Source organism: Alosa alosa, chromosome 11 (genome assembly GCF_017589495.1).
Source record: "Alosa alosa isolate M-15738 ecotype Scorff River chromosome 11, AALO_Geno_1.1, whole genome shotgun sequence".
Lineage (NCBI taxonomy): Eukaryota > Metazoa > Chordata > Actinopteri > Clupeiformes > Clupeidae > Alosa > Alosa alosa.
The window spans coordinates 17,617,631-17,633,378 of record NC_063199.1 but is presented as its reverse complement, the minus strand read 5'-3'; the positions used below and the strand labels follow the sequence as shown (position 1 = coordinate 17,633,378).

Here is a 15,748-nt window from a genome sequence, read left to right as displayed (position 1 = left end):
AGTAGGCCCTATGTCCAGAGCTATCTCTGTGTCTTCTGCATCTAGGTTTGTGTGTGTGTGTGTATGTGTGTGTGGGCGTGTGGGTGTGTATGTCTTTGAATAAGTGTGTATTTGTGTGTGAGTATATGTATCTGTAGAGTGTGTGTGTGTGTGTGTGTGTGTATGTGTGTGTGTGTGTCTGTGTCTGCGTGTCTTTGTGTATCTTGTTGCCAGACTGTGGAGTGATGGGAAGCAGGTTGGTGAGAGGTGTTGCCAGGCAGAGCTCTCAAGCAGGAACAGCAGAAGAGGAGGGGGCGGCAGCATAGTGCGTGCGTGTTAGTGCATGTGTATGTTTGTGCGTGCTTGCTTGCTTGTGTGAGTGTGTGTGTGTGTATGTGTGTTGGTGTTTGTGTGTGTGTGTGTGTGTGTATGTGTGTGTGTGAGGGAGACAGAGCAGAGCAGAGCAGCAGCATAGTGCGTGCGTGTTAGTACATGTGTATGTTTGTGCTTGCTTGCTTGTGTGAGTGTGTGTGTGTGTGTATGTGTGTTGGTGTTTGTGTGTGTATGTGTGTGTGTGTGTGTGTGTGTGTGTGTGTGTGTGTGTATGTATGTGTGTTGGTGTTTTGTGTGTGTGTATGTGTGTATGTGTGTGTGTGAGGGAGACAGAGCAACAGCAGGCAGAGCAGAGCAGTCAGCATAAGTCGCATCGTTAAACCACATGTGTATGTTTGTGCTTGCTTGCTTGTGTGAGTGTGTGTATGTGTGTTGGTGTTTGTGTGTGTATGTGTGTGTGTGTGTGTGTATGTGTGTGTGTGTGTGTGTGTGTGTGTGTGTGTGTATGTATGTGTGTGTGTGTGTGTGTGTGTGAGGGAGACAGAGCAGAGCAGAGCGCAGTGAGGGAGGTGTGAAGCTGGCATGCATGCAGTGGTGGAGGTGGCACTGAATGAGAGAGCGATCTGAGCTTCCCATTGCTGTAGGAGAGCATCCCCCCTCGTCCTTCTTCCCCAGACCCTCAGCGACCCACGGGAACCGGCCATCGCACGGCTCCACTTATCACAGACCCCAGACACACTCTGCACAACACAGACTCAGAACCAGAGAACACACTCTTACTCTTCTAGAGGACGGGGTCGCAAAACTATTCATAAGCACTGATTCCAAAGTAGAGAATTGGAAAGTACCTATTTTTAGCTGTTCCTGTGTTATAATCTTTAAATGGTTGTAGCCGTAAGTGTTACAAAGTGGTTCAAATACAGTAGGTCAGTAGCAATCTTTCCCTCTTTAAGTGTAGTAGATCACTCCTGCACTGATATCTGTAGCTATATATATAGATATCTGTAATGCTGCAAAATGGTTCAAATAGGTCTCCAAAGGAGCCTTTCTCTCTTCAAGTCTAATAATTCACACTTGAAGAACCTGATGAAGCTAATAGTGATCAGTGTGCGGTGATTTTGATTTTTAATATTTTGGATTATACTTACCTGCCTCACCTGCACCTGTATAACTAAAGGCTTATGCACAGGGACATCTATGAACTGTAATAATTCACTCTTTCACGGATACCTGTAGACGTCCTTAGAGACGGCATATGTGACTCTGCTTCTCTCTGGCCCACCAGAGGACCCTGAGACCCCCACACCATGGCCCGGCCGACAAGCCTGAATAAGCACGCCACTCCACCGGAGCCATGACTCACAGCCAAAACCCGCTTCATGGAAATCCCTCTCCAACCGATATGCCTGAAATTTGCATTGGCAGAGAGAGTGTAATAATAAACAAAGAGCAGTTATTGTTAGGGGGGAGGGAGAGAGAGTAAGCAAACAGAGGCAGACACAACTGATGAAGGCTGGAAAGAGTGAAGTGAAAAGAGATGAAGAAAGAATATTCCTGTGAAATCCATCACAGCTAAGATACGGCAGTGGAGCTGAAGTGTGTGTGTGCTAAAAGACTGGAGATTTTGACACATAATGTGGTATTAACTCCCTTCCCCTCCAACCTTCATTTATTTCTGAGTAGGACCTCTGACACATTTAGTCACGTGGTAGCCTAGTTTCTCTCCAGAAAGGCCATGATGGCATCTATATGTGCTCAAAGTCCCGGTGGAATGAAACATTAATGTGCAAGGTGTTCACGAGGTCCCGTCGCAGCAGCGTCGCCCCCTGGAGCACAAGGATGGTACTGCAGTGGGTGGGGACGTACCAGCAGGATGGGCAGCTTGGACAAAGGCTGAGACAGATAAGAGTGTGCACTTGAGTCCCTCGGCCAGAATGAAAGGCATTCCAGCCACATCAAACGTCTCGCATTACTCTCCGACTATAACCTCCTCCCTCTTTCCCTCTCCCTCTTTCTCTCTCTCCCTCTGTCTCTTTCTCTCTCTCCCTCTCTCCTTTGCTCTCTAGAACACAGTCCATGTCTTGGACTTCCATCACATGGCCCTTTTTTCTCTCTTTTCATAATCTCATTCTCATCTCCTTCCCTCTCTTCACCACCTCCTCTAATACTCTCTCTATCCCTCACTCCCTCTCCCTTTTTCCCCCTCTTTTCTCTTCATTCTTTCTTCCCTCTTTGCCTCCCTTTCCTGTCCTTCCCCACTCATGTCAGTAAATCTTCCTGTGGCCACACAGTGAAATATGTTGAGGCAGAGAGACCAGCGAGGCTTGCTTCTACTCATGTCATACCCACAGTCTACCGAACACCCCAGTGTTCATACACAACAAATCAGATTTTAGGGTTGAGGATTACAAAATATTAGTCTCACCCAGTGTGTGTAACCTCCTCCAGGAAGGTAACATTGAGGAAATCCTTCCTCCCAAGGTCTGTTTTGTAAGTATTAGGGTATGAGAGAGTGAAGAGAGTTGAGGGTTGGAGCAGGGCTGCTTGTATCGGCAGCGGGATATTTCACATGGCACTGCAGAATTCTGCAGCTGTGCAGCCAGCCAAGCCCCCTGGCACTGCTTGCTGGCTACATATCAGGCACTGACACCAGACCTCAGACACACAGATGGGGGGGTGAGGAGGGATGGGAGAAGAGAGGGGGAGATGGAGAGGGAGAGGGAGAACGATTTTGCTAGTAGTTCATTTCAGACAGCACAGGAGAAAGAATAAGCAAAGCAGATCAGGAGGTAACCGAGAAAGAGATTGAGTCAGAGATAATGAGGAAAAAGAGGAGGAGGAGGAGGAGGAGGAAAGGAAGGAGACTGAGGAAGATGAAAAAAAGAGACTCCGTGGGGAAGAAATTGGCCGTGAGAGAGTGCTTTCGTGGGGGTCTATTTCCTCCCGAGATGATGGGATCTGATCTGGTCCGTGCACTGGCTCTTTTAGGCTGCTTAATGAAGGCACGCACTCTTTGGAAGTACTCTCTTTCAATCTCTCTTTCTCTCTCCTATGTTCTCTCTCCTCTCTCCTTTGCTCTCTAGAACACAGTCCATGTCTTGGACTTCCATCACATGGCCCTTTTTCTCTCTTTTCATAATCTCATTCTCATCTCCTTCCCTCTCTTCACCACCTCCTCTAATACTCTCTCTATCCCTCACTCCCTCTCCTTTTCCCCCCTCTTTCTCTTCATTCTTTCTTCCCTCTTTGCCTCCCTCCCCTGTCCTTCCCCACTCATGTCCAGTAAATCTTCCTGTGGCCACACAGTGAAATATGTTGAGGCGGAGAGACCAGCGAGACTTGCTTCTACTCATGTCATACCCACAGTCACCGAACACCCCAGTGTTCATACACAACAAATCAGATTTTAGGGTTGAGGATTACAAAATATTAGTCTCACCCAGTGTGTAACCTCCTCCAGGAAGGTAACATTGAGGAAATCCTTCCTCCCAAGTTCTGTTTTGTAAGTATTAGGGTATGAGAGAGTGAAGAGAGTTGAGGGTTGGAGCAGGGCTGATTGTATCGGCAGCGGGATATTTCACATGGCACTGCAGAATTCTGCAGCTGTGCAGCCAGCCAAGCCCCCTGGCACTGCTTGCTGGCTACATATCAGGCACTGACACCAGACCTCAGACACACAGATGGGGGGGTGAGGAGGGATGGGAGAAGAGAGGGGGAGATGGAGAGGGAGAGGGAGAACGATTTTGCTAGTAGTTCATTTCAGACAGCACAGGAGAAAGAATAAGCAAAGCAGATCAGGAGGTAACCGAGAAAGAGATTGAGTCAAAGATAATGAGGAAAAAAGAGGAGGAGGAGGAGGAAAGGAAAGGAGACTGAGGAAGATGAAAAGAGACTCCGGTGGGGAAGGCGTGGCCGTGAGAGAGTGCTCGTGGGGGTCTATTTCCTCCCCGAGATGATGGGATCTGATCTGGTCCGTGCACTGGCTCTTTTCGGCTACTTAATGAAGGCACACACTCTTTGGAAGTACTCTCTTTCAATCTCTCTTTCTCTCTCCTATGTTCTCTCTCCCTCTCTCTCTCTCCATCCAGTTCAGTTCAAGAAAGCTTTATTGGCATGGCCATTAAAGCAGCATTATTGCCCAAGCCACAAGCATTTTTGAGGAGTCATCACCCCTAGTCAATCATATCTGTGCTGTCTGTCTACTTAATGACAGCACTCCGACTCAATGGCTGAGGTGGTCCGTGCATTAACTACTAGTGCTTCTCTTCACTCTCTCTCTCTCTCTCTCTCTCTTCTTTCTCTTTCTTTCTACCTAATAAGGACACCCAGACTCCTGGAGTTGTCCAGTGAGGCCCGCGCTCCCAGGCTACTTGGTAAGACTGAGGCCTTTCAGCCTGTCAACACCAGGGTCTGTCGACGCCTAACTAATTAAGTCACATCAGGCTATTCCAGGGCGCGCGGTGCTCGGGGCACTGCCATCAAAGTTTAATCTGCTCCTCGTCTCTTCGAAGCAAAGCCCTGTACAGCACTGTATTGCACTGTTACATAGACATGAGCGTTGTGCTCAGATTCACACAAATATTGTGTGTATCATTTTATCCATCCACCCATCCCTAAAAACAACACTCACACTCCCAGACATTTAGACTGTCACAGACCTACACACCCCACCCAGCACATTGAAGTGTTATTGGTGTTGTTGGGGTGTTCACTTTGAAATCTCCTTCACAATTACCACCGTTGGCACAGCACCTCAGCACAGTGAGAGGAAAGTGTGTGCGTGTGTGTGTGTGTGTGTGTGTGTGTGTGTGTGTGTGTGTGTGTGGCGTCTGTGTCTGTGTGAGTGTGTGTGTGTGTGTGTGTGTGTGTGTGTGTGTGTGTGTGTGTGTGTGTGTGTGTGTGTGTGTGTGTGTGTGTTTGTTTGTCTGTGTGGCATCAGAGGGGAAGAGGGGCATCAGGTGTTTAATGGTAGAGCCTCACTCCACCGCAGGGGCCAATGTCACCAGTGACTAGTTTTCAGCCTCTCGGCTCTCATGTGCCAACAAGCCACTCTGATTGGCTGCGACGAGTCAGTGTGTGTGTGTGTGTGTGTGTGTATGTAACCGAGGATAAATTGAAACAGGTGGCAATGTGAAAAGACTTCACGCAACAGCAAACAGCCTCTGCCTACTGACAAAGAACACCTTAATCATGATACCAGATCAAGGTCAAACTTAACATGTGGTAAAAATATAATGTGGAATTTAAACATCTGATATCAAATAAAGTGCTTAATCTAAATTCCATCACATTCCCTTCTGAAAGACATCCAACCTCCACTGTCTTTAAATGTGCATTAATTACTAGACTTTATCTTCACTTTACAAAAAAAAGGTCTAGATCATATCATCCCATTGATGCAGGCACATAATGGTGTGATGTAATGCTTTGTGTTGTGTAATGTACAGTTAAGGGAAACTATTAGCCCAAAAAGGAGCTATTGTACCATTGACTATGCAAGCCTATGCCAGTAACCACCCATGTAAGGGTTGCTTGTCTGTGCAGCAAAAAATGAGCTATCAATCCAGAAGGGAACTGGTCTTGTTCAGTTTTGTGGGATTGAGAAAGGATCTGCTATGCACTGAGACCAAGTAGCCAAATTCCTCTGGTGTCCCACAGCAAAAGAGACCTAATAGTGGGTTATATTGGTTTGAGGATGAGAAGGTAATGACAGAATATCCCATTTTGAATCAACTATCCCTTTGAGGCTGAAATGGCACAGCGAAATTACCCTTGTGGGGAGAACCACTCACTATACAGTGCAGCGGGGCAGCCATGTTTAGCCTAAATCTGTTCCAAGTCTAGTCCTTTTCCTTGGAGCCGTTCTGAAGCTCTTCTACATATTTGCACTGGTTTCAGTTGAGCAGCCGATTTAATGGCTCTTCTTCCTGATTCTTTTTCCCCTCCAGCTACCTAGACAGTTTAGATCGGATTGGAGCTCCAGACTACCAGCCCACAGAGCAAGACATCCTCAGAACCCGAGTGAAGACCACTGGCATCGTAGAAACCCACTTCACCTTCAAGAACCTGCATTTCAGGTGAGACCAACACTCTCAAGCAGGCTCAGGGCCAACAACACCACAGCCAGCAGGGAGCATTCTGGAACAGGTCAGAGAACTAGTGTCCAATGCTAGTAGTATTTTGACTTAGTATTTTAGTATTTTGACTGTTCGGTCTAGAGTTTTGTAGACCAAAAACAAAGCAATTGACTTTTTGCAGCTAGACATTCTTTGAAATGGTTTTGCCTCATTGTGTGTGTGTGGGGGTCTGAGAGAAGGTCTCATTAAGTCTTTCCGGTCTGTCACGTGGCAGAAATTAGAGCTCTCACGCCACATTAACACATGTCTGATCCTCACAGCGAGCAAAAGCACAAGCTCTTTTTTTCTCACTTTCTCTCTCTCTCCTTTTTCTTTATTTCTCTCTCTCACACACACACACACACATTTTCTCTCACCTTTGCTCACACACTCTAATAGACACTTTTAAATAGCCACATGCACACTTACACCTTCTCTCTCCCTCCCTTTCTGACACCCCTCTAAAATAAAGTGTTAATATATGTAAAGTCAGTGAATGCAGTGCCTATTGATAGGGTCTCCTGTCTCTCTCTCTCTCTCTCTCTCTCTCATTCCGTCTCAAAGTATCACAGTCCGAGCTGAAATCTTGGAACTGCTGTATCATTTTCTCCCTCTTTCTGTCTCTTTGTTTTTCTCTCTCTCTCTATTTTGTTCTCTCTCTTCTTCTACCTGTTTGTTCTCTCCTGTCTTTCTTTATCTTTATCTCTCTTCTTCTCTTCATCAGTCATCACTCTATGGCTCAGAGTGTAGATACTGGGAAACTGGGACACTGGGAAATAACCTCATTCGCTTCAGAAAACCTGTGATGTATTTGTTTGTGTAAATCAATGTGGCCTTCTCCTCTCCTGCCATAATTTGGTCTGCCTATGACAACCAGGTAGAACATGCTAAATTGCTGGTGTGGAACTGAAAATGCTTTTTTGCACGCCACCCCTTGGCTTGCATTTAAAGATTATGTAAGCGGCTGTTTTGAGTTTGGGAAATGAGTGACTAGTGAGTGCAATTGATGCAGTTAGAAACCACAAGGTTTGTCATTGCCGTTATCTGTTGATCTTATTATGACCGCCGCGCAGCGAAACTAGTCAGATTTATTTTATTTATTTATTTATTTATTTATTACATGTCCAAATTTCCTTCAAGGATTCCCGGGACACTGTAAGACCGGGGTACACGAAACTTGGTGGGCATGTAACCCCACATGGATAGCATGGAACCCTTTTTTCATTTTGATATGTAGCCCCCCCGCTGGACTGGACCCCCCGACAGGAGGGTAGGGCAGACACAGTTTTCTGTGAATATCTCGAGAACCGTAGGGTTTAGGAGGACCATTTTTTTGTATGTTGATCTCAAAGGGCCATGTCAACCCATTCCATAACCACTCATTTCATGTATAGCCACCTAGTTAAACACAAAAAAGTAAAATGAGGTGTTGTAATCGCAGGTATCTGTGACCTAACATAGTCAAAACTGCACGAAATTGGAAGTGTAGGATCATTATGACACCCTCTGAGTGCACGCCAAGTTTGGTGGAATTCCGTTCATGGGGGGCCACACAATAAATTAATTTATGTTACTTTACACCAACTGGCCTGTAGGTGGCCGGAGACAATTTTCTGTGAATATCTCGAGAACCGTAGGGCCTAGGAGGTCCACCTTTTTTTTTGTATGTTGGTCTTAAGGAGGCATGTCAACCTATCCCCTATTACCACTTATTTCATGTATAGCGCCACCTAGTTAAAAATTAAAAAGCAAAACATTAGGTGTTTCATCACAATATCTCTGGCTGACATGGTCAAAACTGCACGAAATTGAAAGTGTAGGATCATTATGACACCCTCCGAATGCATGCCAAGTTTTTCGTTCATGGGGGGCCTTACAATAAAATAATTTATGTGTACATTTAGTGACCGTACACCAACAAAGGATTCCCAGGACAATGAAAGACCGGGATCTAAACTGTAACCCCACATGGATAGCATGTAACCATTGCTTTTGTTTTGATCTGTAGCCCATGGAACCCCCCGAAAGGAGGGTAGAGCAGACACAGTTTTCTGTGAATATCTTGAGAACCGTAGGGCCTAGGATGACCAATTTTTTGCGTATGTTTGCCTCCAGGGGTCATGTAAACCCATTCCATATGCACACATGTGCATAAACAGATACACACGCACACACATACATTCACAGTAATCTTACGTATGACACATACTCACACAGTAGACATAGACGTATGCATGCACATGCACACACACAGGCACATAAACAGGCAAACACACAAGCACATGCACATGCACGCACACACACCCACACACACATAAACATAAACATGTACACGCACACATGCACACAATTCAAGAATTTCTCAGAATTATGAACAGGCAAGATGGGGGTGGGGTTGTATAAAATGTATATTACATGTGAAATCTATGAACTAATTATGTTTTGGTACTTGTTGTCTATCAGATACCAGTGAGAAATGAATGTGCATAATGCAATTCAGTGAGACAGTTAGAATCATATATGCCTTTCAGCGTGACTTATTTTTGTGGAAAACATGTGCTGGACTGGGCAGCGGTCATATTTTGTACCGCTCTGCGGTACATCTAGTTGTGGGACATGTTATCACAATGAACCACTACTTTGTCTCTTCAAATGCTCCCAAAATTGGATAGAAAATCTCCCTAAATTTCTCCTTGATCAGTTAGTATATGTTGGCAAGTCTCATAGTTACACCACAATCCAAACAAATTCTTTTTGAAATTCCCTCCAAAGTAAATAAGCCCTGAGTCAAAGGCACTGTGATTGTGCCTGCTAGTTCAGTGTTAGCTTAGTGCCCTTTGAGCAAAGGGAGCGTGATTGTTTTATCAGGGTTCCCTAATCTCGCTGTAGGATCCCACCTGCACTGCCTATCTCCTGTCTCTGTGCCTGCAATTACACTTATCAAAGTGAGCGCAAATGTCATGGCTTTGATTGGCTAAATCAGGTTAGTTCAGCTTGTCAAAGTCAGATAGGGAAAGTTTACGGTCTTATGGGAGAGGAGCCTCCCACTATATGCTGTGTAGGAAGAGCTTTGGGGTGTCTTTCCATGCACGGACCGGCAGCAGTGCAGTCAGTGTTCACCCCCTCTCCCCTCTCTAACACACACACACACTCACACACACACACACACACTGTGGGTGCGTGTGTGGGGTGTGTTTGTGTCCGCCATAGCTACAGATGCTGTACTCTTTCCAAATGCTTTCCCTCACTGTGCTGCTATGAAAGGTTTGTCACACAGAAGTTCCTCCGATATATTTTAGCCCATGCTGCTGCCCCAGGTGCCTGCAGGCTACCATAACATATTCCAGCTGTGTTTATTCAGGTGCTCAGGTTTGCGTGCAATATTATATGTGAATGTCTACAGGATGGAACCATGCAATCTGGCTAGTGTACAGTGTCATATTTGGTTATTATACTGTGCAGTACCCTGCCATGCCTGTGTGTGTGTGTGTATTTATAGGAGGTGTGCGTGTGTGTGTAGGGATCTGGGTGTATAAGTGTGTGGGTGTATTAAGTGTGTGAATGTGTAGTGTGTATGCACATGTGGATGAACAGTTTGTATAGTGAGTGTGTGTGTGTGTGTGTGTGTGTGTGTGTGTGTGTGTGTGTGTGTGTGTGTAGGCCAGTGTAACTCATTGATTCGTTCTCTGTCTTGCCAGGCTCTTTGATGTGGGAGGCCAGAGGTCGGAGAGGAAGAAGTGGATCCACTGCTTCGAGGACGTGACGGCCATTATCTTCTGCGTAGCTCTCAGCGGCTATGACCAGGTCCTGCATGAAGACGAGACCACGGTGAGTCCACCATTTTACACTCCCAAAGTCATGTGTGAATAATTATGTGTGTGGTGTCCACAGCTGCAAAGCTTCACTAGTTTGGTCAGAAGACATTTCCTTGTCAACAAGATGAGACTACAAACATGCAAACTCACGTGTACACACAAAAATGTACACAAAACACACAGACACACACACACACACACACACACACACACACACACACACACACCAATCCAGCAAATACCAGAAAAGTTACTGTGAAAAAGACATGGTGGGCCAGAGACTAGGTGAAATCAGTGATGTAGTATCCAGACTACGCAGATTGACACAGAGGAACAGAAAGTCTCAGCGGGCTAGTTACAAAACAGAGAAAGGATGACACAGAGTAACTCGGGAGGAGTGTGAAATAAGTTCTTATCAGACGTTCATATCAGACATCACACTCAAGAGGTGCTTTATGTCTCTTTCCCAGAATTCTATTTCTGATGTCATAAATCTGTAGTCCAGTTGCTTGACATGTTGTTTCACAGTGTCGGAGGAAGCACACACATACACACATAGAGGAAGCACACACACACACACACACACACACACACACACACACACACACACACACACATACCCTGGCAAAGGACACGCAGACACACACTCACAGTGGTGGAGTTGAGAGGAAGCGCACACAGCTTAGCCCCACTGTAAATCCACACGACCCTTGAGCCCCACACTGTGTCTTGCACAAAGATTTACTGGCTGTTTAAAGAGAGCTCTGGCTTCAGGTCTACCCGATACTGTCTCTCACACACAAACACACACACACACACACACACACACGTACACGTACACGTACACTGACAAGACACGTTATCTACACAACTCACACAAAATACACATATTATCTACAGTATATACACTGACACACACACACACACACACACACACACACACACACACACACACACACACACACACACACACACACACAGTGCTGCCTTAAACATAGAGCAAGTATTTATTCATTGCGTCTGCTGCATGTATGTGTAACTCCTTCACTAAAATATAAATACTCCTAATTTCAAGACACCTAACTTCATCAATCACAATAACAGTGCTGATTACTGATTACAGTGCTGATTACAAGAGGTGGGTTGGGGAAAAATAATGACAAAAGAAGGAAAACAAACATTGTTCAGCATGGAAAAGATTGCCCAGTCTACAGGAAAAACTGGTGCATCGGCATGTTTACTCAGAAGACGTACTTGCAGTTAACATCTATCTGGCACATTGTTTTTGTCACCCATTGACCTGCAGGAAATGAAAAAAACATATTTTTCTTGTTTAATCCCACTCCTTTGTTTTCCGCTAAATGTGCCACTGGAAAGAACAATAGGCCAGGTTGAGTTTGTTCTGTGTGGACCACCCAGGCCACCATCATTAACACTGTTTGTGCCAGCCGATTCCACTCTAGTTGGCTCATTCTCAGATAAGACTCTTCAGAAACATAGCTGACTCAGATCGGATTCGGACACGCTGGCTGACTGCCCTTAGGAGGGGCTAATCGGTCCGCAGCAGACCCAGCTTTGGGCTGACTAGACCCTAGGGCGGAACCGGTGACACATGCGGCAGCTTTATGAGCAGTGTTGCCAGGCGAGTGAACCAGTATTGCCACACCGAGTGCTCCAGTTGGATGTTCATGACAAGTCAAGCCTGCTCAAGATAAAAATGTCTTACAATATCAGTGGAAAAGTACCCAGTCACTGACACTGCAAGGCAACATTGCTCAGAAGTTGCCCAGTCCTTTAGACTGCCTTAAGGCACCCAGGCCTACATCTACTAAGAATTATTGCCAAATGAATGCCTGTTTCTGATAATTTGCCTGTCTGTACTGCACTTCTGTATGTACTGTGTACATACAATAAGTTGCTTATTGTATGTACAAAACAGACTGCACTTGGATGAAACTGGAGCACAGAATGACAAACTGGGCTTTTCTTACTCATGCATACAGTATGCATTTATGGAAGGTTGAGGGGAAAGTGGGAGTATCGCGCAAAAACATGAGAGAAGTGTTAATAGCAATTGATTAGGTATTCCGGCATATGTATGAAAACAGCACGCGTCTGTTTTGCGGTGAAAATGCTCGGCCTGGTGTAAATAAATATTACAGTTAAATACGTCAATTAGAGAAACTTTCTGAGGCAACAGAATCAGTATTCAGAGCACCAGTTCATCTTCATTGTACTGTCAAAAGCAACCGTAACTAATTGTTTGCCTTTCTAATGTCGTTCTTTCACTTTCACATTATCCACTTCCAAATCTGCTAGACTAGGGTAGGCTATTAAATGTGTTATAGCCTACGTGAACATACTTCATTTTTTGGAAGTGGAGTAGAACTACTGCTCTGCATAATGTTGCTGCTTATTGACATCTTATTATCATGTATTGTATTATTTCATGATCGCTAAACTTGATTCTTTTTTATGTTGCCATCAGTTAAATCCACTCAACTGCATTTGTGGTTGAATTATACCATTAAGTTATGGGCACCACAAATTCTGTTAGATTCATTGGGTTCATTGTGAGCAGAAGTATGTGGGTTTGTAAGTTTAAGAAAAGGACGGCTCCTATTCTACATCTTACTCTACCACTCTCCTATTATGAATAAAAAAACATTCTTCACTGAGGTGTTTTATAACCGTAAGATAGTGATTGCAGAATAATGTTACATGCTCCAACTCAGGCCAGCAGACACTGGTTATTTACTATGACTGTTTTGAACAAAGCAGCATTGAGGTCAACACCCACATGAGATGTTACCAGCAGCATCCATCTGCCTTCTTACTGTCGCACCGTGTGTGGAGTGAGAACCACACGTGCTTGTTTCCCTGTGCTGTCCTTCTCTCTGTGTGTCCAGTCTCTCTCTCTCTCTCTCACTCCACTCTCCTCGCTTTCCACCTCCCACTGTCCTGTTTCTCATAACTTACTACTCTGGGATCACCAAATGGATTTAACCTCAACTCAGGCTTCAGTTCAGACCCAGGATTGGAGGTTGTGATTGTAATAAAAATCGTATAATGATCTAATATGATCAGAGTTTGGAGTAAGTCTCCACCAGCCATCGAGTTCTTGGTTTGAACTGAAGCCACAACGCAGGTTTATCTGAGGATGTTCTATGTGTCGGCTTCGGTTCCGGAGCGGACTTCGTTTCCGGAGTCTTCTGTGGGCTTTGGTTCTGGAGTGTTCTGCGGGCTTTGTCCAGGAGATTTGGACTTGGGCGGCCTGCTCTTCAGCTACTTTTTCCTCACGCTGGGGCTGTGGTCATTCTGGGAGTGTGTGAGAGCATGTGGGAAGAGAATGTGTGTGTGCCTTTGGCTGTGTGAAGATGTGTTTGTGTGTGTGTGAGAGAGGGGGGATTGAGATTGTGTGTGAGAGAGAGGAGAGAGAGAGGTAGAGAGAGGGTCTGTGAGTGTGTGTGTGTGTGTGCGTGTGCGCTGCGCGCTGCTCCAGTGGTGGCCACATCCTCCCCAGCAGCTCGATTTCTTCCGTCTCAAACGCCTCAACTCCTCTGCTGTCATCTCTCGCCTGCCATCGGCTGTCCTCTCTAACCACTCGCCAATCGCTAAACCCAGCTCCCAGAGGTCCCATCCTACAAACACTCACCCAGGTACGCAACCAACCATCCACCCCAAACAAACAAACAACAAAATAACACCCTGCAAACAGCTAAGCAATAAGCCACAAAGAGTTGAAAGCAGCACTCCTTTCATGTTGTGTCGTTTGTGAGAGTGTGTGTACTTTGTTCGTCAGTGCGTATGCATATGTAGATTGTCTGTGCACAAATATTTGGGTACATGCATGGTTGTGTGTGTCTGTGTGTGTAAAAGAGAAAAGGCAAGTATGTGAGAGTGTTTTGGTGTGCTTATCGGTCTGTATGTAGCCCCATGACTATGCATTTCTGAAATCGATCAAGAAGCTTTTAAGCAGGACATGATTTGCCGTCAGAAAGCTTTTCCCCCTCCATTAGGTGATTAATATAATGTGATTCAGTGTGAGTGTTTATTACACTAGATGAAGTGTAGTTGGCCCTTTTTGCATCTGTTCACACAGACTGCTGCAAGGGTCTACACACACACACACACACACACACACACACACACACACACACACACACTCCAATCTGTCCTAGTAAATGGTCGCCAACTCCACACACATCAGAGAGAGTGTCTGCTTCCAACTCTGCATTAGTAACTTCTGGATGGTCCAGAGAACGTACCCAGCGTCCAGCCCCAAACCACTGAGTACCAATGTTAACAGTCCCCCTAGTCAATGCATGCCTCTCTGCACAGCGCAAGCCCAGGGCTCCTACAGCACAGGAGTCTGCTTTAGCTTATATTAACCAGCTGCATGGACTCTTGACTCCTGACTAATGCCCTGTGCTGCAGCAATTACGTCCCTGCCATATCTGTCCAAAACAACTCAGTCAATTTGATTGTGATGGTTTAAAAAAACATAATGAATGGATTAATGTTAAATGTACAATTTGATCCTTCTGGCAGGCAGTTTCTTCATTTCCTTTTCCTGCTTTTGAGTTTTTCTTCTTTTCAACCGTTAAAACTACTTGTGTGTGTATTACAGTATGTGTGTCTGTCTGTATGTGAGTGTACATTAGTGTGTGTGTGTGTGTGTGTGTGCATGCAAGTTTACATTTGCCTGTCTGTACTGCACTTCTGTATGTACTGTGTGTGTGTGTCTGTAAGTGTAAGTATGACTGTGAGACAGCCGGACAGGCGGAACCTGACAGCTTGTTTTTCCGTCCCACAGAACCGTCTGCACGAGTCCCTGAAGCTCTTTGACAGCATCTGCAACAACAAATGGTTCACAGACACCTCCATCATTCTTTTCCTCAATAAGAAGGACATTTTTGAGGACAAAATAAAGAAGTCTCCTCTTAGTATCTGCTTCCCTGAGTACACAGGTAACCCACTATCCCATTGATGAAGATGAAGATGTAGTAGCAGAGGAAGAAGAATTTAGCCATATTTATTCTTTAGCAGTTAGATTCTCTGTCTGCCCCTACCTCACTCACCTGGGCTTTGAGCACCCATGAGAGAGAGAGAGAGAGCAGCATAGCCATCATGTCTAGCCAGACAAATGCACAAAACAAGGTGTGCCTCCACTGCCAGTAATCCACTTACCAGGCTAGAGTATTCCTGGGCCTCAAGTTCAGATTAGATTAGATATGAAACTGCTAAAAATATGGGATGATTAGCTTCAGCCCTATGCACCATTTCATGTGTCCTCCCTCCTTCCCTCCCTCTCTCCCTCCCACTCCTCCTCTTATTCCCAACTCCCTGTGCACTGCTTGCTGTTGTTTTCTGTCTTTCTGTCTCTACTTTGTTCTCACTTTTCTTTTGTCACTATGTGTCCTATTCTTTCTGAGTCTTATTCCCTCTGGGCATTATTGCCTTTCATTCCTGCCTCCATTACATCTCCTTCCCTTCAACTCTCTC

At 45.3% G+C, this 15,748-nt stretch overlaps 1 protein-coding gene across 2 annotated transcripts in view; it reads left to right on the top strand.

The window, feature by feature from the left end:
• Window positions 1–15,748, top strand: part of gnao1a (guanine nucleotide binding protein (G protein), alpha activating activity polypeptide O, a) — a 98,758-nt gene that overhangs the window by 71,798 nt on the left and 11,212 nt on the right. Inside the window, exons 5-7 of one of the 2 annotated variants that reach the window (XM_048256858.1) lie at window positions 6,261–6,389; window positions 10,127–10,256; window positions 15,060–15,213. In XM_048256858.1, the coding sequence (XP_048112815.1) occupies window positions 6,261–6,389; window positions 10,127–10,256; window positions 15,060–15,213 (413 nt within the window). The remainder of the gene's footprint in view (window positions 1–6,260; window positions 6,390–10,126; window positions 10,257–15,059; window positions 15,214–15,748) is intronic. The other variant, XM_048256857.1, reaches the window with a different exon arrangement.